The sequence below is a fragment of the Canis aureus genome, chromosome 20 (genome assembly GCF_053574225.1).
Source record: "Canis aureus isolate CA01 chromosome 20, VMU_Caureus_v.1.0, whole genome shotgun sequence".
Lineage (NCBI taxonomy): Eukaryota > Metazoa > Chordata > Mammalia > Carnivora > Canidae > Canis > Canis aureus.
The window spans coordinates 44,534,206-44,557,678 of NC_135630.1; the positions used below are offsets into that span (position 1 = coordinate 44,534,206).

The following is a 23,473-nucleotide window of genomic DNA, read 5'->3' on the forward strand; positions in this document are numbered from 1 at the left end:
CCCTCCTTAATGTTTGCTTACTTGAAGGCATTGTCTCAGGCCTCAAATAGGTCTAGTACAGATAGTAAATCAGTGATAGATATTGATTCTTCAAAGGTAATAATAGTAACTGGAAAAATACATTACAATACAGAGAAGAGAGCGTATTTAACAGGAGTGATGGGGTGGTATTTGAGGTAAATCTTCAAAGAAAGTATCAGTCAGGTACTTATAGAATGAGGGAAAACATTCCAGTTAGAGAATGTTTTCCCTCATTCTATAGAGGACACAGTTACTTTTATTGCATATTTACAGAAAGTAGTTCAGTTTGGCTTATTTGTTATTGGGAGTATACACTGGCATAGTTTGTGTGTGGAGAGGGAGAAGATAATTTGGCAGCAGCTATAAAAAATACAGATGTTCCTTTATCCAGCAACTTATAGGAGCTTATCCTATAGTTATATTTGTAGAAATAGCGGTAGTATTGTTGCAGTGGCATAAAACTAGAGACAGAGTATTGATCAGTAGCGAATTAGCCTTTGAAAAGGAGGTACAGAAAGCATATATAATCTTATTTGAGGGTAGGGTGAGTACATAGATTATTTCTGGAAGAATAACCAAGAACTGTTGACTGTAGTTTCACTCTAGTGTGGGTGATGACATGGGGAAAAATGTTCACTTGTTTTGTTTTCTTTCTTCCAAGGACATTAAAAAAAGAGAAAAGTCTATTTTTAAAAGCCTTTAGAGTTTAAAATTCATAGCTCTGGATTCTTTCCAGTATTTAATGCTATCTCTGCATAACTAATATTTGATTTCAAGGGTGGGAAGATGGAGGCAAGGTGAGAAGATGAAATAAATTTTTGTCATCTAAACAATAAACAGATTATGGGTTGAAATGTTTTTATTTTTAAATCTTTATCCCTGGGAGATTTCTTGAGAATGTTCGTAAAAATAAGCATTTACAACCCTACATACCAGAGTTAAAATAGGCAAATGAGTAATGCCTTTCATAAATTAATTTACAAAAATATTAAGAATACATTTAGGAATGACTAGAACAGGAATTTTCAATAGTCAAAATTAGAGATCCCTGGGTGGCGCAGCGGTTTGGCGCCTGCCTTTGGCCCAGGGCACGATCCTGGAGACCCGGGATCGAATCCCACATCGGGCTCCCAGTGCATGGAGCCTGCTTCTCCCTCTGCCTGTGTCTCTGCCTCTCTCTCTTTCTCTCTCTGTGACTATCATAAATAAATAAAAAAAATTTAAAAAAAATATTAAAAAAATAGTCAAAATTAACTTGACCTTATATTTTTGTAAAATTTGGCCACAAATTTGTGGCTTTTAAAGGACTTAACAACTAAATGAGAAGTTCTCATTTTTGTAAGTAAGATACTGTAGCAAGAGTAAGCCATTCTCTGATCATTTTGTGACTCCTACCTAAAATGTGTTATTGAGTAAAATAATAAAAGAATTCATTGGAGCTCCAGGGTGGCTCAGTCATTTAAGCATCCGACTCTTGATTTTGGCTCAGGTCATGAACTCCAGATTGTGAGATTGAGCCTGGCATCTGGCTCTGCACTGGTGTGGAGCCTGCTTAAGATTCTCTCTTTCCTTCTCCCTCTGTGCCTCTCTCAACCTCTCTCCCTGTCTTAAAATAATAAAATAATTTCTTAATTAAGTAAACCACGTTTTCACATTTAGATAGTATAAATACATGATGGCTGATAATTATTTTCCTCTCATTTAGGGAATCTATCAAACTTTATTTTTCCACATCAGTATACTTAATGTTAGCAGTTAACTAAATCAAGAGTTCAGTCTTGGAAACTTAACTTTTAGGGCAAAACTGTTAATACTTTTTCTTTTGTGATTTCAGCAAATTGCTTTTCAATTGTCAATTGAGAGGAACTAGGTGAATAATGGATGTGTTTTACTAAATGAAGGAAATTCACATTATTGTCAGTTCAGTTGCCATTGAAAAAAAGAGAAACACCTATAGCTCAGACATGACTTGCTAAACACAAGGGAGATTTTTTTCGAATTTTTCAAATAATGGTTTTGTGTTCTGAAATTTTCCCTGTTTAATGACAGTAATTCTTTTTTTTTTTTCTTAAGGTATGGACTCCGAGAGTTTGTGGTGATTGCCCCTGCTGCAAACCATGATGCAGTTCTCAGTGAATCTAAATGCAATCTTCTTTTGAGTTCTGTGTCTATTGCTTTGGGAAACACTGGCTGGTATGTGGACATTTTGAAAAGCCAAGATAAAGAATTAAACTACTTTTAATTATAATTTATGAAGGAAAATGGTTCTTAAGTTAGATTTTTTTAAAGAAATTCTTAGGATTCCTACTAGTGCATTATTCTTTTGGAATATCATGTGGAAGGACAAACTCAAAACCTCTAGTGAGTACATTTCTAAAGGGAAATTTACTGAAATATTCAATGAATATTTGCATGAAGACTAAATTGTACTATTTTTTGTTTTGCTTCCAAATGTTCAGTTTATTTAAATTTTGTTACAAAATCTAATACTCAGACTTGGAAATGGAGCATTGTGTTGTTCGACCTCAATTGAGATTGCCTGTTTCAGGTGACTCAAACTTTTTGCTGCTCTATGTATTGTCTGCAAATGACTGAAAGTGCTGAGAGTATTGATTTTGGGGTTACAAATAAATTTTAGGGAGTAGGCTTATTTTCATACATGCATATCTGTGAATAAGGATAGGCTCTATAGTCAAGTGATTAAATATTTCACTACCAGTGTTGGTTTGATTTGTATTATTTCATACCTGTGAATCAAATTTTATTTTTTCTTTGAAAGGCTAATATGATACCAATGCCAGCAGGCCTGATCCAGACCCAGAGAGAGGGTCCTGGGATGTGTGCAGGATAAAAATAAAACTGGAGCCATTAGGAGTTGAAAGCAGAGTTTATTAAAGGCATAGAGAGAGTGCAGGTACAGGGTATCTGGAAGACTCAGGAAAAGAGGAAGTCTTCATCTTTGCTTGGGGTCTGGGGGTTTTTGTTGAGGATTATGGTTTGGCATACATATTCTCTCAGGCATCCGAGAACTGGTTAAAACAAAGATGAGGGCCCAGTTGTTATTCCTTGGAGCCAGGGTGTCTTGGCATGGAGATACCTAGTGCTGGTGGTCTGGAATATGCATATGATACCTTTGTCTGGTCATTCTCACCTGGTCCTTTCTTAGGTGTTATCTATTCTAGAGAAATCATCAACTCTGTATCTCTTACAAGGAGAACATAAACTATTTGCATTCTGAGCCATGTGTAAAGTGAGGGTTCAGTTCCTAGCAAGAATAGAAGCAGGAAAAGGAGCAAAAAGCAGATTTTTATGGAATCCTTCAGTTTCCCTATCTCAGTATGATTGTTTCTATTCAAAAATATTTTTCATTGTGCCTTTTTTGACTTAGTTATTTTTAAAACAATTTTTGAATATAAAGTGCCACTAGATGATTATTTCTTCAGCTTATTAGTATACAGACAAAAGAAACTTGATAGTGTCTCTTATAAGTCTAATGAATGATCCTTGCTAAGTATTTTTAAATATTTGAGATTAAAGTAATAGGGAAACTTTTAGGAATTACTCAGTGTTTAATGAACTTAAAGTCCATTCCCATTTAATTGTGTCCTACAGCCAGGTGCCACTCTTTGTGCAAATTCATCATAAATGGCGAAGAATGTATGTGGGCGAATGTCAGGGTCATGGTGTCCGAACTGATTTTGAAATGGTTCATCTTCGGAAAGTGCCAAATCAGTACACTCATTTATCAGGTCTGCTGGATATCTTCAAATCAAAGATTGTGAGTTTGCATTGATATTGTCAATCTTATCTGGGATCCAGTTAAAAATAGCAATTTAGTAATTTTATTGAGTATGTAGAAACATTTCTCTGTAATATTCATCATGTAATTAGTTGGAAGGAAGATATAATTGACTACATAAATTACTATGTCTGTTTAAAGAAACAGTATCTAGTTAGATTTTTAGTGTACTAATGCTAAAAAAACAATTAAACTAATATTGTTCAATTTGTTAAGATTTATTTACTGTGTTATCTCTTCCTACTCCTTTTCCTCTAAGTTGACCCTTAAACATCACAGGGGTTAGAGCCCTGACACTCTCCCTCCCCTGTGCACAAGAATCCACTTATAATTTTTGACTCCCCCAAACTTGATTATGTCACACCAGTTACACAAACATTTGATTAACACATTTTGTGTGTTATGTGTATTACATATCATATTCTTATAACAAAGTAAACTGGAGAAAAAATGTTACTAAGAAAATTGTAAGGAAGAGAAAACACATTTTTATAGTATTATTATACTGTAAAAAGCTTATCTATAAGTGGATCTGCATTGTCAAATCCATGTTCAGGGGTCAGCTGTTGGCAATGTCAGCAGCTTCAGGTAGCTGCTTGTTTAGGACTTTGACTGTGAGCTCCTTGAGGTGTCAACACTTTGGTTTCTGAATTGTCTCCCCTGCTCCATCTTTATTTGATTCAATTTTTAAAAATTAATCTGGCTTATGTTTTACGACTGCAAGCAGTAAGGCTAAATGGAATATACTTAGTATATCCTTGGTTCTATAAAAACACTATCAGATAAGGAGGACTTGTGTATGTTACTCTGAGGTAAGAAAGTAAGTTGAGGAGCTATTAGAAAGTGAACAAAGCCAGATGAGGAAATGGGGGATTGGATCCTCTACCTAGAGAAATAAGTGCTTGACAACCATCTCACCGAAGTGATCATACTTTATAAACAAACCGATAATAAGATGTCTCCTAGAATGATACATTGAATAGAATATATTATCACCTGTGTTGCATTCTGCCTAAAATATTTAACATAAGTTAAAACATGAGGAAACAATCTCATTTCCAAAATGAGCCATATTTTGCAAAGTAACTGGCCTAGTCTCTTCTAAAAAGTTAGTACCATGATTGGCAAAAAAGGATTGGGAGCTGTTTAAATTAAGGGAGACTAAAGTGACATAATAGGTAACTGCAATGCATAATCCTTGACTAGATCTCTGACCAAAACATAATAGCCAAAAAGGATATGATTGGAACAATTTTAGCATGGAGTATATATTAGAAAATAGTGCCAGTATTAAAATTCTTGAGTATGATAATTGTTTTATGTAATTACCTGCTGAAGTATTTAGAAGTGAATACCTACAACTTCCTTTCAAAAGGTTCAGCTAAAAAAAAGGTTCAGCCAAAAAATTATTTACATTTATATATGTGTATCAAAATGTTAATAATTGGTGAACTTTGGTGAAAGTCACAGGGATGTTAATTATGCTGGCTTTGCAGTCTTAAGGTTGACAAGTTTTAAAAAGGAAAAAATTATGAGGAAAATGCAGAAATTCTCTTTTAGTAGGTATGGTTTGTTAAATATTTAGGATTAAAACTTAATTTCATGAAAATGTTTTCAGTGTGGAGGTAGGCACAGTTTCTTGTGTTTATCTCCACTAAAAGATTATCAAAGCATATATTTCAGAGAGTTCCATGTATGGGTATGTAATTCCCCCCCCCCCCCCCAAAAAAAAAACAAAAACTTTCTGGGCTTTGAAATCCTTTAAGTACTGCTTCATTCTACATGTGATGTTTTGGGAAAGATTTGATAAAGATAAGTATGTATATATTTTGTCCATTTGTTTTCCTTTGCTCTCTCACCAGAAGAGTTTTCACCAGAATATACAACTCTCTCCAATTGTATATTTTTTGGTCATGTTTCTGGTCAGATGCAAATATTGATACTTTATTCCTCTTCTAAAACAGTAGTGAACATTATTTTCGTAGATCTTTTATGTCCTTTATTTAGCTGAACTTCTCTTTACTGAAACTAGGGGCCACCACCTTGATCTCTGGAGTCTAACTTAGATTATGATGGTTTATTAGCTGTACCTTAAAAAAAAAAAGTGTTCTAGGGGCACCTGGGTGGCTCAGTTGGTTAAGTGTCTGCCTTCGGCTCAGGTCATGATCCCAGGGTCCTGAGATTGAGCCCCACGTCCCTTCTTTTTTTTTTTTTTTTTTTTTAAATTTTATTTATTTATGATAGTCACACAGAGAGAGAGAGAGAGAGAGAGGCAGAGACACAGGCAGAGGGAGAAGCAGGCTCCATGCACCGGGAGCCCGACGTGGGACTCGATCCCGGGTCTCCAGGATCGCGCCCTGGGCCAAAGGCAGGCGCCAAACCGCTGCGCCACCCAGGGATCCCCCCCACGTCCCTTCTTAGCAGAGAGTCTGCGTCTCCCTCTCCCTCTGCCAGCAGCCCCACCCCCTGTGTGTATATGCATGATCTCTCTGTCTCAAATAAATAAAATCGTTCTTTGAAAAAGTGTTCTCAATCAGTTCATCACATCATCTGGCAGAACTTTCAAAAAGCTCACTCACCTAGATAAGAAACATCTCTCAAAATTGATTTTTTTAAGAAGTAGGCTCCATATGCTATGTGGGGCTTAGACTCAAGATCCTGAGATCAAGAGTCAAATGCTCTACCCACCGAGCCAGCCATGCGTCCCTCAGAATTGATTTGACAAGAGTTGAACTTATTATAATTAAGAGTTGCTTTGGACACTTATAAGAGTTTTACATAGTTAAAGATACCCATTGTGTGACTCTTCTGTAATGTCTCTCTAAAGCTATCTTTATAAAAATTACCCTTTAACATTTGCTTACAATGTTCCAGAGTACTCACCCTTCACTGGAAGGTTATTTCATTTTCACATACATCTATAATTTATTAGAAAAGGCTTCCTTTTGGTAGGGCTGGGCGGTCAGTTTTGCCTTTTGGAGTACATAAAATTTAAATTCTGCCATAATCCTCTAAATATTTGAAAATATACATTCTAGTCTTTTTTCATTTAGACATTTGTTCAACTATTCTTTTTTTTTTTTTTTCAACTATTCTTTATATTTCATGGTTTTATGCTCTCGAATGTGGACTTGGATATCTGTCTCCTTTACAACTACATCTCTTCATGTTTTGTGGAAATTTTGTTTGCAGGCTCACTTTCTCTCCCATCCTAACTTACAGCTCTGTAAGCTATAAGTAGGTTACTCCCTACCTGTAGAAAATTTCAGAATTGGGTTTTTAAATGGTGCTTGGAGCCTGTTGCTCTGGTGATATTAGGAATATTGCATAGTCTTGGAATTACTGGATTGCTTGCTTAGATTATGAGAGTATTTACCCCCTTACATAGTAACTCTTCCCAGCTCATAATGTCCGACAAAACTACTGTACCAAGCAGATGTGCCCTGCTTCCAGTGTCTGCCTTTAAGCAGTCATGCAGTGTGCTCACTCTGGGCAGAGTTGAACTTCCACTTCTGTTTTAATGCAGTCTGTAATCCTAGGCCGTCACTGCCACCTTTCACACCTGGAACTCAGCAGTCATGTGTCTTAAGCTCCCCTTAAAACTTTGGATTTTGTGTACCTTTTTAGGGCCCACAAAGATATTTTTATATCATGTTCGATCCTAGCTATTTCTTTCTGGTTATCTTCTATATTTATCTATGTTGCTATGTAACTAGAACAGAGGTTATGTCAAAGCAATTTTGTTTAGACTATTCATATCTTACTGTGGATGAACTCTCGCTTAATATTCAGACTTGACCAACAAGTCTTATTTTTCCTAACCAGCCAGAATCTTACCTTGCTTGTGTAGGACACAGCAGCCCAAAACTGACTTACCTTTTTTGGAGGCGGCCACTTTGTATTGTGACTATAGATTGAGTTTGTATTTGGTTAAAGCTAATAGTGACGTTTATAGATGCTGCTGCTGGGCTATATGTGTCTTAGTCTTTCTGGTCAGCGATAACAGCAACACCTAGTAACTGGTCAGATATGCAGAATACTCTCTCATTTTTATTTTCACATGCTCCCTAAGTGATTCCTATTATATTTAAGTCCTATTCCACATTAATGTAGGTTAACCATTATTAAGGGAAGCTGAGATCATAGAATGTTTGGATGATGTTGATTTTCATGATTTTTAATGAATGTAAATGAATCTAAATTTTCTGTTAACTGATTCATTAATATAAACTATTTTGCAAGAGCGACCATTTATTTTGTTTCCAGGTAGCAGTTTATTTACTTGTTTTTTAAAAAGATTTGTTTATTTATTTGAGAAAGACAGTGCACCTGAGCCCATGTGAGTTGGGGGAGGGACAGAAGGGGAGGGAGAGGGGCAAGGAGACTCCATGCCAAGCAGGGAACCTACAAGGGCTCAACACACAGCCAGCACAAGGGACTCGCATCTTATGACCCCAAGATCATGACCTGAGCCACAATCAAGAGTCAGAAGCATAACCATTGAGTCCTCCAGTTAATAGTTTAAACAGCTTCATGTTCATGTAATTTGCTCTCTGGCATTGTTTATAAGACACTTTTTTAAAAGCTATATAATACTCTCTTTATATTTATTTCCAGGGATGTCCTTTAACTCCTTTGCCTCCAGTTAGTATTGCTATTCGCTTTACATATGTACTTCAGGATTGGCAGCAGTATTTTTGGCCTCAGCAGCCTCCAGGTGAGATAATTTAGTGTATTTAACTTAATATAAATGGTAAAGAAAATATATTTGGAAATTGAAATTATTTAACAGTGGGTTTTAAGTGTTTTAAGTTTGAAATATTTGTAATTCATTCTAAATGGAGTATTGCTGATTTCATTGCCTTTATCTTTTTTTTTTTTTTTTTTTGCTCTTGAAAAAAGCTCTGATGTTTGTCCTAGAGACAGCATTACTCGATATGTGACAATCTGTTTTTGAAAGCTATTATTTATAAAGCATCCTCCTGCTGTGGAGCATCATGTACTGCAAATTAGTATGTAGTGAATGACTTAAATATCTTTTTAGAATGTAATAACGGAAGCCACCTCATAAGCTGAGAACCTTTTGGAAAGTAGAGTTTGAAGAAGAGTACTAAATGTAATAAGGAAAGCAGGAAAAAAATGTGTATATACACATATACTTAAGATGTGTAGAGCTCTAGAATATTTTACTTTAATGTGCTCTTGATGTAATTAAAGCCAATTTACCTGCTTAGCCATAAAGCAATATATGATTCATTCAGTAATTATTAATTATAAGCCTATAATGGGCCAGCCAACCTGAGATGTTTGGGGTGCAGGTATGAACAACATATTACCTAAGTTCTAGAAAAGTTCACCCTACTGGACATATAGTCTAATTAAGTGAGGATTTGGTTCCTGGGTATTTCTCTCACATACAAGTGTAATTATATTCAAGTATAACTAATAAGAAATGTAATGCAAATTTATAAATCATTACAAGGATTTTACCAACCTAAAAACATTTTTTTTGTCTACTCCCCCCCCCCATGAAAAAGAAATTAGAATAAAACAATATTCTTTACTATTTATTTTTGTTCCAAGTAGTTTTTTTTTTTTTTTTTTTTTTTTAAGATTTTATTTATTTATTCATGAGAGACACACATGGAGAGGCAGAGACATAGGCAGAGGGAGAAGCAGGTTCCCTCCTGGGAACCTGATGTGGGACCTGATCTCAGGACCCTGGGATCACGACCTGAGCCCAAGACAGATAGATGTTCAACTATTGAGCCACCTAGGTGCCCCGGTAGTTGGTTACGTATAGGATAGAAAACAGGTAGTTTTGGAATGATACTGGAATTAATGTAGTATGTCCTTAGCCTTTAGTAGTTATATGTGCTACCAGCATTTTATTTATATATCACAGAATAATTTGAAACTCTATGTACAATAAAAGAATTACATCTAAACTATAGCAAAGGGAAATAAAAGCTAAGCTGATAATTAAATTAGAAGAAAGACCCAAACATTCATTTTGGTAATTTTAGTTCCCAGACAATACCCTCCAGACAATTTGTAGCCAGTTTCTATGTGAAGGTTTTAATTCCTGCCCTCTTTTTCCTTTTTTCAAAGTTTGCTGTATTGTTAGTCAATTTTTAATATTTCCCAAGATGATTTAGTTTATTGATGATCTAAGAAGAAGCCCAAGAGCCAGAATGTTAGCATTATAATTTTGATTGCCAGTAAGGCCTTTGTTAATGTTCTCTTGCCGATTCTTATTTATTTATTTATTTATTTTTGCCGATTCTTTTTTAATGGAGACCAAAATAGAACCATCTTCCGCGGTGAACTGAAGGCCACGTAAATTTTTAATATTTTCTCCTTATAGAGGGAAGGAAGGGATTTGAACATGTAATATGGGCCAGACACTGTGCTTTTAGAGAGGGAGAAGAGAGAGAATGGAGGTGCAGATGGGGAGAGAGTGGGGCTTGTTATGGGGCTTGCTTGATCTTACCCTGAGAGTCAGGTGCTTAACCGACTGAGCCACTTCTGAACTTTTTTTTTTTCCTAAGATTTTATTTATTTATTTGAGAGAGGAGAGACACAAGGATAGTGACAGAGAGAACATGAGCAAGCAGGAGCAGGGAGGAGAGTGTGAGGCAGGCTCCCTGTTGAGCAGGGAGCCTGACTTGGAGCTCAATCCCAGGACTCTGGAATTCTTAGCTGACTGAGTTACCAAGGCACCCCCTTTTCTGAACTTTTAACTGAATTAAAACTTCTGCACAGTTATGATCTAGTAAAAAATTTTAGCTTACTAATTTATAAAATATGCTTTTTACATATTTTGAAGCTCTTAAAGATTCACATCTTGTAATAAATCTGGTTATTGTAATCTTTATTATTACAAGCATTCTTTAGTTGGAGAAATGAAATTGACTTGAGAAAATTTACTGAATCAAGTAATTGAGCCATATTTAATGACTAATTTTAATTTGGTTAGGTTGTAGATAATTATCAAACAATATTTTAGCAAATCTGGGGAATATTCATAAAACAACAATAGACTCTAATTTGTGAAATTCCCAGTGTAGTGCAAATAATGAAAAGCAACCATCTGAATTATTTCAAAGAGAAATAAATCCTCTGGATGTCTTTTAGAAGTGTTTATTAGTTCTTTAAAATTGGTGAGGGGGGGGGAGTGACTTAGCTTCTAAATTCTCCTCTAATCTCAGATACTATTCATAACAGAAAGGAAATTCTTTGTTAAACTGAAAGTATTTCCATGTACTACCAACAAAAATAAAAATTTATTAATGATACCTAATTTGCCATTCAGAAATTATTGACAGCAAAACCGATAAATGTAGGTTGATGATTAAATTTTTTAATACTTGGATAATCTTTCTTTTAGATGATATTAATCACATTCTTAGAAAATGCAAAGAAAAGTACAGAACTAATGTTCTTAAGCATTATTTAAGGAATATTTCAAGAGTAAAATGTAGAACACATGGCTTGAATAAAACACTACAAATAGGAATTCAGTGTGTTCTTTTATTATAACATTCTATTTATTTTAACTTTTTTGTAAGCAATCTTTTTTTTTTTTTAAGATTTTATTTATTCATAAGAGACAGAGAGACAGAGAGAGAGAGAGAGGGAGAGAGGCAGAGACACAGGCAGAGGAAGAATTAGGCTCTGTGCAGGGAGCCTAATGTGGGACTTGATCCCGGGACTCCAGGATCACACCCTGGGCTGAAGGCAGGCGCTAAACCACTGAGCCACCCAGGTATCCCTTTATAAGCAATCTAATTAAAGATGGTTTAGTCTCTAACTTTATGTGCTCTTGATATAGGCACATTTAAATCTATGATCTCCCAGAGAACTAACCTCACTAAATTAAATTCTTATTAATTTTTTGCTGGATAATGGAAAACTGTTTCTTTTGCTTAGATATAGATGCCCTTGTAGGAGGAGAAGTTGGAGGCCTGGAGTTCGGCAAGTTACCATTTGGTGCCTGTGAAGATCCTATAAGGTGGGAATTTCAATCTATCATTTGAATTATGGGACTTGACCGTTTCTTTCTTTTTTTAAGATTTTATTTATTTCAGTGAGAAAGAAAGAGCATGAGCCAGGGGGAAGGGGCAGAGGCAGAAGCAGACCCCCTGCTGAGCAGGGAACCTGACTCAGGGCTCGAGCCCAGGACCCTGAGATCATGACCTGAGCTGAAGGCAGACACTTAACTGATTGTCAAGCCATCCAGCAACCCTAGGAGTTTACTTTTTAAATTCTATTAATATTTATTTTACTGTGCTTTGTAATACTGTAGCCTTCTGGAATGAGTATAGTACCAGAAGCAGACCTACACCTAACCATCTGTCCATCTATTTTTTTATTACTCTGTAATTTGGAAATAAAAGAGGCTTTGAAATAATAAAGAAAATGTGTATAATGCTATTTATTGAGTATTCTTTATAGAAGTGATTCTTGGCCTACTTTTTGGGAGACATTTTATATATTGAAAAGCACAGAGAATGTCCTATGTAACAAACTTTCGTGTATTCATCACAGAGAATTAACAAATGTTTACATTTTTCCTGACCACTTTTTCCAAATGTACAAATAGAGACTTAAGTCAGACCTCTTAGGTTACCTAACTGCTTTTCTAGAAGAGCTACTGAACTTTAAGAAAATTTTGCTTTATAAGAAAATGTAAGGCCTGGAAAATTTAATCACTGAGAGCAAAATATTTGGAAAACATTAATAATGCTGATTTTAAAACTGTCTTATTTTAGTTAAACTATTTGGTTAATTAAAAACCATATACGCACACATCCATACCGTGTGTGTGTGTGTGTGTGTGTGTGTGTGTGTGTGTGTCTATGCATGCATGTATCCAGAATGTGTTTATTGGGATGGTTTCCCACTCATCTTGATTCAGGGTGCTTTTAGTGCTGTTTCTGTCTGTAGGAGAGCATCCTTCTGTAAGCCTTGCTTTTAAAAACTCTTGTAGTCTGGCAAACGACAGTGGAGCAGTCAACGCACAAAACTGCACGTCTAAAGATGGTGGTGATTTTGTAGCATCGTGGGTACTTCAGGTTTATAAAGTAGGAATTGGGATTCTGCACCAGACACTTCTTGTGCTTCCTCTTCTCTTCCAGGGAGGGATGAAGGTAGTTCTTTGCAAGTGGTATGTTGTCATGGGGAGATTATCACTTCCAGAAAGGCACATATGTACATTCTTAATACTCTAACGTAGAGGTAGAACTAATAATACTTTTAACTTAAAATCAGTGGAGGGAAAGATAAAATAAGTATCTTTTGTAGCTGATACTTATTTATTATATGTGCCAGGACAGGCAGGCACTATGCTGAAATAAGAAGATTCAGAACTAAATAAAACATTTTCTGGCTTCTTGGCATTTACAGTCTGATTGAAAGAAATGGACAAAATAATCACCTAAATAAAGGTACAGTTACAGACTGGGGGTAATTTGAAGGAAATATATAGGCTGTAATAACAGTAAAATGAGAAACTAGTTTGGATTGGGATGCATTAGGAAAGTGTTCTCAAAGGAAATATCTCAGGGAGGATTTAGCCAGGCAGTGAGAGAGAGAGAGAGAGAGAGAGAGAGAGAGAGAGAGAGAAAATGACCATTGCAGATGGAATGAAGAGCCTTGATACATGAAGAATTGGGCAAGTTTCCCAAAGGAAAAGAAGGTGGTCATCATGGCATAGTAAATAAGGGAGAGAAATGGTATATTTGTGGCCCTCCAACTGGTTCATTCATTAGATTTTGCTTAGGGAAAATTTTATTTTTTTATTTTTTTTATTTATTTATTTATTTTTTTTTTTTTAAATTTTTATTTTATTTATGATAGTCGCACAGAGAGAGAGAGAGAAGCAGAGACATAGGCAGAGGGAGAAGCAGGCTCCATGCACCGGGAGCCTGACGTGGGATTCGATCCCGGGTCTCCAGGATCGCGCCCTGGGGCAAAGGCAGGCGCCAAACCGCTGCGCCACCCAGGGATCCCTATTTTTTTTATTTTTTTAAAGATTTTATTTATTCATGAGAGACACAGAGAGAGAGGCAGAGACATAGGCAGAGGAAGAAGCAGGCTCCCAGTGGGGAGCCTGATCCCCAGGACCTTGGGATCATGACCTGAGCTGAAGGCAGATGCTCAACCACTGAGCTACCCAGGTGTCCCAAAAAAGTTTGAGAGAGAGAAAATGAAATTGACCTGGTAATAGAAATGTGAAGGAATTAGTTATTAATTATTTCCTAATTCTAAATCATGATGAGGAATCAGAAATAGATGATCGAAGAAGAATACAAAAATAATCTGGGAAAGAGATGGTGTATATGGTAGATTATATAAATTACATGGTGATTAACAAATGCTGTGGGCATGCACTGTAGTTTTGAAAAGGAATCTTTGGTGATAGAAGAGGAAATGAGGCATTTTTCAGTGTCTTCTCTTTGTCAAAGAAATTGTATAGTTACGGATGAGGAGAGAACATAGTCATAAAAGCTTAGGGACTGAATCTGAGGTTAATACCTGTAGGTATTTCAGAGCTTAGAGTTTTAAGCTTGTCATCATTCATGTCCTTTAATATCACATACTGTCTAGCCATTTTTTTACCTAAAAAATTTGTTCTATTAGAGTAATGAATTTATGCTAAGTAAGGAAACTTTAGAAAATGTAAAAAGAGGCAAAAATCATGTTTGCTAGTCAAGTTCCTTAGTTGTAAACTGTAGTAGTCAATTCTGACTAATTCAAACAAAAAATCAACTTACTCAAGAGGTATTTGGTAACACAGAGGGACCATTATAGGACCCAGCTCAGAAAATAGGCTTGAGCCAAGGGTGGCTAGTTGTCCGGTTATTAATCACGGTTGTACTATATTGTAGATTCTGGCCCTGTTAACACAGTAATTCTAAAATGTAGAGCAGGCTGGAGTTGCCAGTTGAGTACCCTAAAAATCAGAGAAATTAAGTAATTGACTCTTTTGTCTTCTTTACTCTCCAAGAAGTGGGTTCAAAATCTCTACAAGAAAAAGAATATTCACTAAGTTTACAATCCCATAGACTGTCACTGATGACAGCTTGGTCTCTGCAAGACTCTTGGGTTCAGTGGTTTGCTAGGAGGATTCACACCATTTACTGTGCTCATGACTATGGTATATTACATTGAAAGGATACAGTGTAAAAATCAGCTAAGGGAAAAGGCACATACGTCCATAGTAAGCCAGGGACTAGCTTCCTTTCTCAGTGTAGTCACTCAGGACACACTTAATTCTCCCAGCAATGAATTCTGAAAACATGTATGAAAGGCTCTCTACCAGGGAAGCTTACTAGAGACTCAGTGCATGGTGTGTTTATCTGGGGCTGGTGACATAGGCACCCTGTCCAGTACTAGAAGGAAACAGGTATTCAGCGTAAACCATATTGTTTGCACTAGTAGTTTAGGCACAGTGAGCCACTCCTATCAAGGAATGATAGGAACCCCATGAAATTCAAGGTCCCAGATGGCAAGCCAAAGGTGAACCTTGCAGGTAGTCCTTTTCTAAGTATCAGGCCTGCTATATAGATAACTCTTTGTGTGCAGTATGTTTATATATTTTATAAATATATGTCATCCTGTATATGTTTTGTGTCTTGCTTTATTTTACATGAAAACATTTTGAAACTTAATATTTATTTATATTAAGAGGTCAACAAATTATGACCTGTGGACTGAATCTGGCCAGTAGCCTATTTTTGTATGCCCAGTGAGCTTAGAATCACTTTTGCATTTTTTCGGGTTTTAAAAGAAAAGACAAGATTGTAACAGAGACTACTTGGTCCCCAAAGCCTAAATATTTACTATGTGAGCTTTTGTTAGAAAACATTTGCTAACCTCTGATCTATCTCAATTTTTCAAAATTGAGATATAATTCATGTACCATAATACTCACCATACAATGTGTACGGTTCAGTGGTCTTTAGTGTTTCCAAAGTTGTGCAACCAACATCTCTTTCTAATTCCACAACACTTTCATCATCCCCAAAAGAAACCCTTTACCTCTCAGCTATCATCCCCGTGATCTCCCCAGGCCCTCTAGCTAGGCAAATACTAATCTACCTTCTTTCCTTATGGATCTGCCTGTTCCAGATATTGTGTATGAATTGTGTTATGCAGCGTGTGGCCTTTTGTGTCTTCTTTCACTTAGCAAAATGTTTTTGAGGTTCGTCTGTATTGTAGCATGAGTCAATATTTCACTGCTTTTTATTGGTGTATAATATGCCATTATATGGTTATTACCACACTTTATCCATTGATCGATATTTGGGTTATTTACAGTTTTGGGCTATTATATGGATAACATGTGTTTTTAATGTATGCAAGACATTAACTTCATATAGGTGTGCTACCATTTGCTAATAAAACTAATTGTCTCCTGTTTTACTGTATTATAAACAGCATGACTTTTAACATACTTGCATATACATTTCTGGTTATTATAATACATTTCTAGAAGTAGAATTGCTAAGTCAGAGGATATACATACAATATTAGAGCTTTTGGATATGTTTTATGTTTTATTTTAGTGAACTCCATTTAGCAACTACATGGCCTCACCTGACTGAAGGTATCATTGTGGATAATGATGTTTATTCGTAAGTATGTTAAGAGTAGCATATTGAGATTCAAATATTTCAGTAGAATAAATGAACTGCTGAGTGGTTAGCAACTTTTTATCAGTTTTCTGATTGGTTGATTTTTCTACTTTTAAAGATTGCTTTTTAGACTGATTAAGTGTATATTAGAGATGTGTTATAAGCTGCTGACCTTGTGGGTATGATCTTTAGTTTGGGGTTAATGAATGATCTCTCTTTTTTTAAGTTGGTATTTTAATTCCAGTTAGTTAACATACAGTGTAATATAATTTCAGATATGCAACATAGTAATTCTGCACTTCCATACAGGATCCTGTGCTTATCACAAGTGCATGCCTTAATCCCCATCACCTATTTAACCAATCCCCCTTACCCTGCACAATATGAGTCTGACTTTTGTTTTAGCAAAGATGTCTCTGAGCAGATCCTCTAAGCAGAGATTTGTGCATAATTCTGTTGAACTTTTCTTAGCTAGTTAGAAGTATTTCATGAATTACTTTGAAGAAGTCATGGTCTTTAGAACATGTTGGAGTCATATTTGAACATTAAATGTCATAAATTACAAAATGTCCCAGTCATGTACTCCTGTGCAATGGAAATAACTCAAAAATTATGGCAAATATTACTTAGGAAGAATGTGGAGAAAGAGGAACACCATTTTAGTACCTTCTCATGCATGATGTAGAATAGTGAGAAGTAGGATACTTTTTTTTGTTGTAATTAAAATAAATAGGTTGTTTTTGCTGGTGGTAAAAGTAACATGAGCTTTCTTAATCAGATAATTTAGATGGATATGAAGAAGAAAATAAGGACTACATGCAATCCTGTTACTTGAAAAATAGCATTTTGAGGTGTATCTTGTTTTTTTTAATTGAGATATAATTGGCATGTAACATTAGTTTCACATGTACAACATGAGTCAATATTTGCATGGGAAAGTATCTTTTTAAAGTTTAAATTTATATACTTGTCTTATTTAGTATATATCTTTACATATTTAATGCCAATAAATATAGATCTATGTTATTTTTTAAATTGCTGCATAATATTCCATTAAATGGATACATAATAATCTACTTAATTGAGAAAATAGGGCAAATTTGATCTTGTGCAAATTTTGTAGTCTGCTTTTACTATTAGTGCTATAAAAAGCCAATTAAGATCATTGTGCATACTAGTTTCTCATTTCTTTTTTATTTTAAAATTATTTGTTTTATTAGATTATCAGTGTACATTGCCTGTTCAGAACTATAATTTTTATATTTGTTTTGATTCTGTTTTGCTTGTGGGTTTTCCTTTTGTACATTTTTGTCTATAAACTTTGATTTCTTAAGATCCATTGATCGATATTTGGGGTTTTTTTTTTTTTTTTTTAATTTAACCACATGGCCTTATTATCTGAGTAACTGTAAGTTTAAGGGTGGCAAAATGGATTGCTTGTCCTTCATGTAATTAACTAGACTGCATTTTGATAAGTTAATGAGTTGCAGTTTGTCATAATTAGGATCTTATGTTTATTGTTCTTCATTTTAGTGATTTGGATCCTATTCAGGCTCCCCATTGGTCTGTTAGAGTTCGAAAAGCTGATAATCCTCAGTGTTTGCTGGGTAAGACATGCTTACATTACATTCCTTTCCTGAATTTATGTTCTTTCCTCACCAATATGCCCATGTTCCAGATTAGGAAGACTGTGAATGTATTCTTTATACTTTAATTCACCTATCAGAAGGGTACATCCTTTTTTTTTTTTTTTTTTTTTTTTTTACATTTGTGATCTTCTTGGTTAATACCATTAACAAGGAAATCTTTCCCAGGAACAGTGAATCCTAGTAAGTCTTGAATAGCACTGCCAGGATTTCTTGCTTATCTTTTAGTTTTAAGTGGTCTATACCTCAGAATTCTTGCATATTTTCTCATGATCTGAGTTTTATTCTTCCAAGGCTTTTTTTATGTTATTCTCTTTTCTTCTTATGGCAGTTTGCGTCTTAGTTTCTGCCTTTTGCCATGCTCTGGACCTGTGATATATGATGAGAAGAACACTGATTTTGACAGTCTAATTAGAGGCCTGTAGAGTTGAACCACATCTCCAAACCTATTTTCTGATAGAGGGAAAGAGGTTTAAGGAATCAAGTGAAATACCACAAATAGAAATACTTTGAAAATGTTAATTTGCCTTTTAGATAATATTATTATATCCCTTGTCTGGCATTATCTTTCTTTTATCATTTGTGTAGATGTATCTCTTTCATGAAGTCTCTGAACCCAGCACCTCAGTGTGTCTTTCCATCTTTTTCTCTCATATTTAGTACATATGACGATATTTCATTTCTGTTTTCATACAAGCCGCCTTCACTCCATAGGATACATTATCATTCAGCTAATGGAGTTACTGAATATTTATTGATGACAGTCACGATGTGTTTCTCTAAAGTATTATTTTCTTGGGTTCTTTAAAATTTGTCATATGCTATTCATTAAATGCTGATTAACATTTTTTGCTAACTACATAATAGTGAATATAAAGATGTATAAGGTAAAATTCCTGCCATTGGTGTATTTGTCTTGGGTATTAGACAGACAGTAGAAGGTTGGTATAAGGAGTTTGAGAATTGGTTGGACCTTCTTTTAAATCTTAGGTCTGCCAGTTTGAACAAGTTTCGTTAATTTCTTCAAGTCTCCGTAAAATAGAGACAAAAATAGTATATACATAGTTATTGAGATGATCAAATGAGATTATGTGTATGTTTGTATATCACATTTAATACGATGTCTATCATATAGTAAATGCTCAATAGTTTTTGCTTAATCATTGATTTATTAAATTATTAAATTGATTTCTAGTTCCTTATTGTCCCTCATCTACAGATTTCCATGATAATTGCAGAGGACCTAAGAGTTTGAAATATTCTCATTTTAAGTTACTGTTCCATGATCCCACCCTATCTCTTTTGACTTTTTATGCTTATATATTAAAGGATGCTGTAGTCATATATAATTAACTAGAGTCATGTAATTTATTTGATTGAATTACAGGATTATCTTACTTTTCCGAAGAAGTCCAGAAAGTGTTCTAGATTTATTCAGAACTAGTTGATGAATTCTAAAACTTAGATGTACTTGCTCTCTTGTATTATCTAATAGTTTTAGTAATGATAGTTCCTCCTAAACTTTATTTCTTTCTATAAACATCTCATTGCAGTTCTTTAGAAGATATCAAACCTTTTCCCCTTATGATGACATGAAGCATACCATAAATATGCAGCTGAAGCTAACATAACTTTATGCTACATGATTCTTAATCCTCCAGAAATATATCTTCAGAATTTCTTTTTAATTTTAATTTTTTTTAATGGACCCAATTCTAGAAGGGTGGCAGTTAGGGTGGCACTGTGTGCATATAGTAATATTCTTGTTACTTCTGCAACTCATTGAGAACAGATATTAGTCTTCTTTAGGCACATAGTGCTTAATATTACAAGGTACAGTTAGTTTTCCTTTCATTCTAGAAGGAATCCTAAGAAAAAATTTTTTTTAATATCCTGGGACATGGAGAGAAGGGAAGAACAAGGCTACCTTTGTAATAGGATTAATTTTTGTCTTGGGTAGAAAAACTGAGTGGTTTCTTTTTCTACTATATCTTATTTATAGCTTTTATGAAAAGAAGTGTACTTACTTTAGTTTGTAGGACTGATGTCTTTTAGTTAAGTGTCAAAAATGAGTAACTTTTTTTTTATTTAGGTGATTTTGTCACTGAATTTTTTAAAATTTGCCGTCGAAAGGAGTCAACTGATGAGATTCTTGGTCGATCCACATTTGAGGAAGAAGGGAGAGGTGACCTACTTTCCTTTTTTTTTAAGTTACTCTCAAATGTCTAACCCCTTTTGGGGGCATTTTTCCAGTAACTTTTCATCTATTTTCACAGTTGAATTAAGTTGGAAAAGCAAATTTTGATAGACTAGACTGCTACCATCTCTTTTCTGGCTATACCCTGAGCTTAAAATACTAAGCACATTTAATACATTCTTTTTACCAAAAATGTAAGATATTTTGAAAAGTTTGGTTTTAGAGGTTTATTTTTGAACTTCTAGAGAAAAATAATTTGTGTTATACCTTTGTCATTATGAATGCATGTAAAGCTGAATGTATGTATTAAAATTTTATAGTTCTGAGACCATGTAACACTAGTGAAAAGAGTGACTAAAATATTTTACGCGATCAGTGGTTTACTCTTCACTTTAAGGTTGGTGATATAATTTGTATTCGTTTCTATTCTTTTTATAGAAATTGCTGATATAACTCATGCTTTGTCAAAGTTGACAGAGCCGGCACCAGTTCCAATTCATAAATTATCAGTTTCAAATATGGTACACACTGCAAAGAAGAAAATACGAAAACACAGAGGTGTAGAAGAGTCACCACTGAATAATGATGTCCTCAATACTATTCTGTTGGTAACTAAATGTAGTGTCTTTTTATGTCTGTATGCATACTCATTTATTCATTATCTGTTTAGTGCCTTCTATGTGGCAAGCACTGGATTGGGAATATAAAATGAGTAAAACAAAGTCTTCATGTTCAGAGAATTCCCACTAGCTTAATGGAAAGAAGGAAAGGAAACTGTAGTTACAATACCATGTTGCAAGGGAGAAGTCTGGCAAGTTGGCTGTGAGAACACAGCAGAGGGTGCATCTCTCTCTAGGCACTGGGGATCAGGGAGGGTGTCATAAAGAGGGGTACTTGAGTTGCATCTTGAAGAGGTTTTAGAAACAGGAACAGCAGAGCTATGAGAGAACATATTTGGTATATTGTACGGTGCTTCCCAGGGAGTGGCCGGGGACAAGGCTGGAGAGGTAGCAAGTAACCTGCTCTGCTGAAACACTGGGCTTCATCTTGCAGTTTAATATTATTTTGAGCAGAAGGTCAACATCAGAACTGTATTTTTGCAAACTTCATTTCACAAAAGTCTAGGGAAGGTTTTATAGTAAGTATTAGAAGGAGCTAAGGTGTCTCCTAGGTATAGAATGATGGAATAAGCCCAGCCTGGGAACCACATACACTAGGGTTAATCCTTACTATATTATATTGAGTAAGTCACTTAATTTCAGTTTTGTCATCTGCCTGGCATATAATAATAGGTCTCTGATAAATGATAGCTGTTCTTACTATAATTATAGTTATAATCATATTTCTGGCAATTCATGCATTCAGATAATCTTGGGAACAACCTTTGAGTAGTGCAGTGAAAAGAATACTGGACTTGCAAACTTGATGTTAATTTCACCCCAGCCATTAAACTGAAAAAGAATCAGATTTTCAGCTGGTATATCTGTAAGGAGGCAGTAATAGTTACCTTATACAGTGGTTTTTAGATTAGGATATTGTTTGTAAACGTACCTAGTCGTGGGAGGTGGTACAGAGTAGTTCCTCTAAATTTGAAAAAATCTCCTGTGCATGTTCTGTAACATGTGGCAAAGTATGCATGGTAAAAGGAATCACAAGTCAGTAGTACCACAAAACACTTAGGAAGAAGAGTGATAAAAGGACTGAGAATAAATGTCTTTTTTTTTTTTTTTTTTTAAGATTTTATTTGTTTATTCATGAGAGACCCAGAGACACAGTCAGAGGGAGAAGTAGGCTCCCTGGAGGGAATCTGATGTGGGTCTTGATCCCAGGACACTGGGATCATAACCCGTGCCAGAAGGCAGACAACCACTGAGCCACCCAGGTGCTCCAAGAATAAATTTCTGCAAGAGAAGGCCCCTTCTTTTTTTTTTTTTTTCAGGCCCCAATGCAGAGCCTGACCCACAACCAAGATAGAGGTCAAGACCTGAACTGAGATTAAGAGTCAGATTCTTAACTGACTGAGCCACCCAGGTGCCCTGGGAAAGGCCCCTTCTTAATATATATCTTTAGAGATTTTATTCTAGTTGTATAGCTCGGTTGTCATATGCACTGAATTTTTTCTTCTTTTAACATTACTACAAACACATAATAAACAGAAACCATGTAGAAAAGATAAACTAGTCATTACAGGTTTAGACTACTTCCCACCTTCTAGGGGTATTATAAAGTTACGGTCTTAAATGTCATATTCTTAATATTTTTTATATGAAAACCTGTGATCTATATAACTTGATAGAGCCTTGTAACATATGGGTGTTTAAAATTTTTCTCTTGCTTTGTCTGATACTTAGAAATTTAATGACCTTGGATCATAGTGAAGAGGTTTTGCTTTTACATTGGTTAGCTTACAAAACAAGCTGGTTTTAAGAAAAATCTCCAATTTCTAAAATCAATGAAACTATTTCCAGAGAAAAACATAAAATGTTTGATATTTTATTGGCCAACTGGCCAGTATAATAAGCACATTTCTACTGTTTTAATAGCAAAACCATTAAAAAATGGAGTTTATATGAGTTATAAATAACAAAGTAGGAAATTTGATTGAAATGTGGTTATTTTTTTCTTGTCTCTAAGTTCTTATTCCCTGATGCTGCTTCTGAGAAACCGTTAGATGGAAGTTCTTCCACAGACAGCAATAATCCTCTATCAGAGAGTGAAGAATATGTAAGTTGGAATTTAATATTAAGATATTTAAAATGCTTTGAATTTATTTTTATTTTTTTAAAGATTTTATTTATTTATTTATTTATTTATTTATTTATTTATTTATTTATTTATTTATGAGAAGAACAGAGAGAGAGAGCAGCAGAGACAGAGGCAGAGGGAGAAGCAGGCTCCATGCAAGGAACCCGATGTGGGACTCCATCCCATGACTGTGGGTTCACGACCTGAGCCAAAGGCAGATGCTCAACTGCTGAGCCACCCAGGCATCCCAAAATGCATTGAGTCTAAGGGGTTGCTGTATTGCTAGTTTAGTAGCATAAGGACCTTTTAAATTTTTTATTTTATTTAAAAAATATATTTGAGAGAGAGCCTTTGTGCACACTCTTGTGAATGGGGCTGGGAGTGGGGGACAGTGGGGGACAGAGGAAGAGAGAATCCTCAGTCA

General features: G+C 35.1%; 1 protein-coding gene across 7 annotated transcripts in view; it reads left to right on the forward strand.

Annotated features, from left to right (window-relative positions):
• Nucleotides 1-23,473, forward strand: part of RAB3GAP1 (RAB3 GTPase activating protein catalytic subunit 1) — a 96,953-nt gene that overhangs the window by 38,379 nt on the left and 35,101 nt on the right. For 6 of the 7 annotated variants that reach the window (XM_077861520.1, XM_077861522.1, XM_077861524.1 and 3 more), the window contains 9 exons: nucleotides 2,095-2,214; nucleotides 3,634-3,799; nucleotides 8,438-8,537; nucleotides 11,753-11,834; nucleotides 16,393-16,461; nucleotides 17,995-18,068; nucleotides 20,200-20,292; nucleotides 20,743-20,912; nucleotides 22,939-23,028. In XM_077861520.1, coding sequence (XP_077717646.1) covers nucleotides 2,095-2,214; nucleotides 3,634-3,799; nucleotides 8,438-8,537; nucleotides 11,753-11,834; nucleotides 16,393-16,461; nucleotides 17,995-18,068; nucleotides 20,200-20,292; nucleotides 20,743-20,912; nucleotides 22,939-23,028 — 964 coding nt within the window. The remainder of the gene's footprint in view (nucleotides 1-2,094; nucleotides 2,215-3,633; nucleotides 3,800-8,437; nucleotides 8,538-11,752; nucleotides 11,835-16,392; nucleotides 16,462-17,994; nucleotides 18,069-20,199; nucleotides 20,293-20,742; nucleotides 20,913-22,938; nucleotides 23,029-23,473) is intronic. The other variant, XM_077861521.1, reaches the window with a different exon arrangement.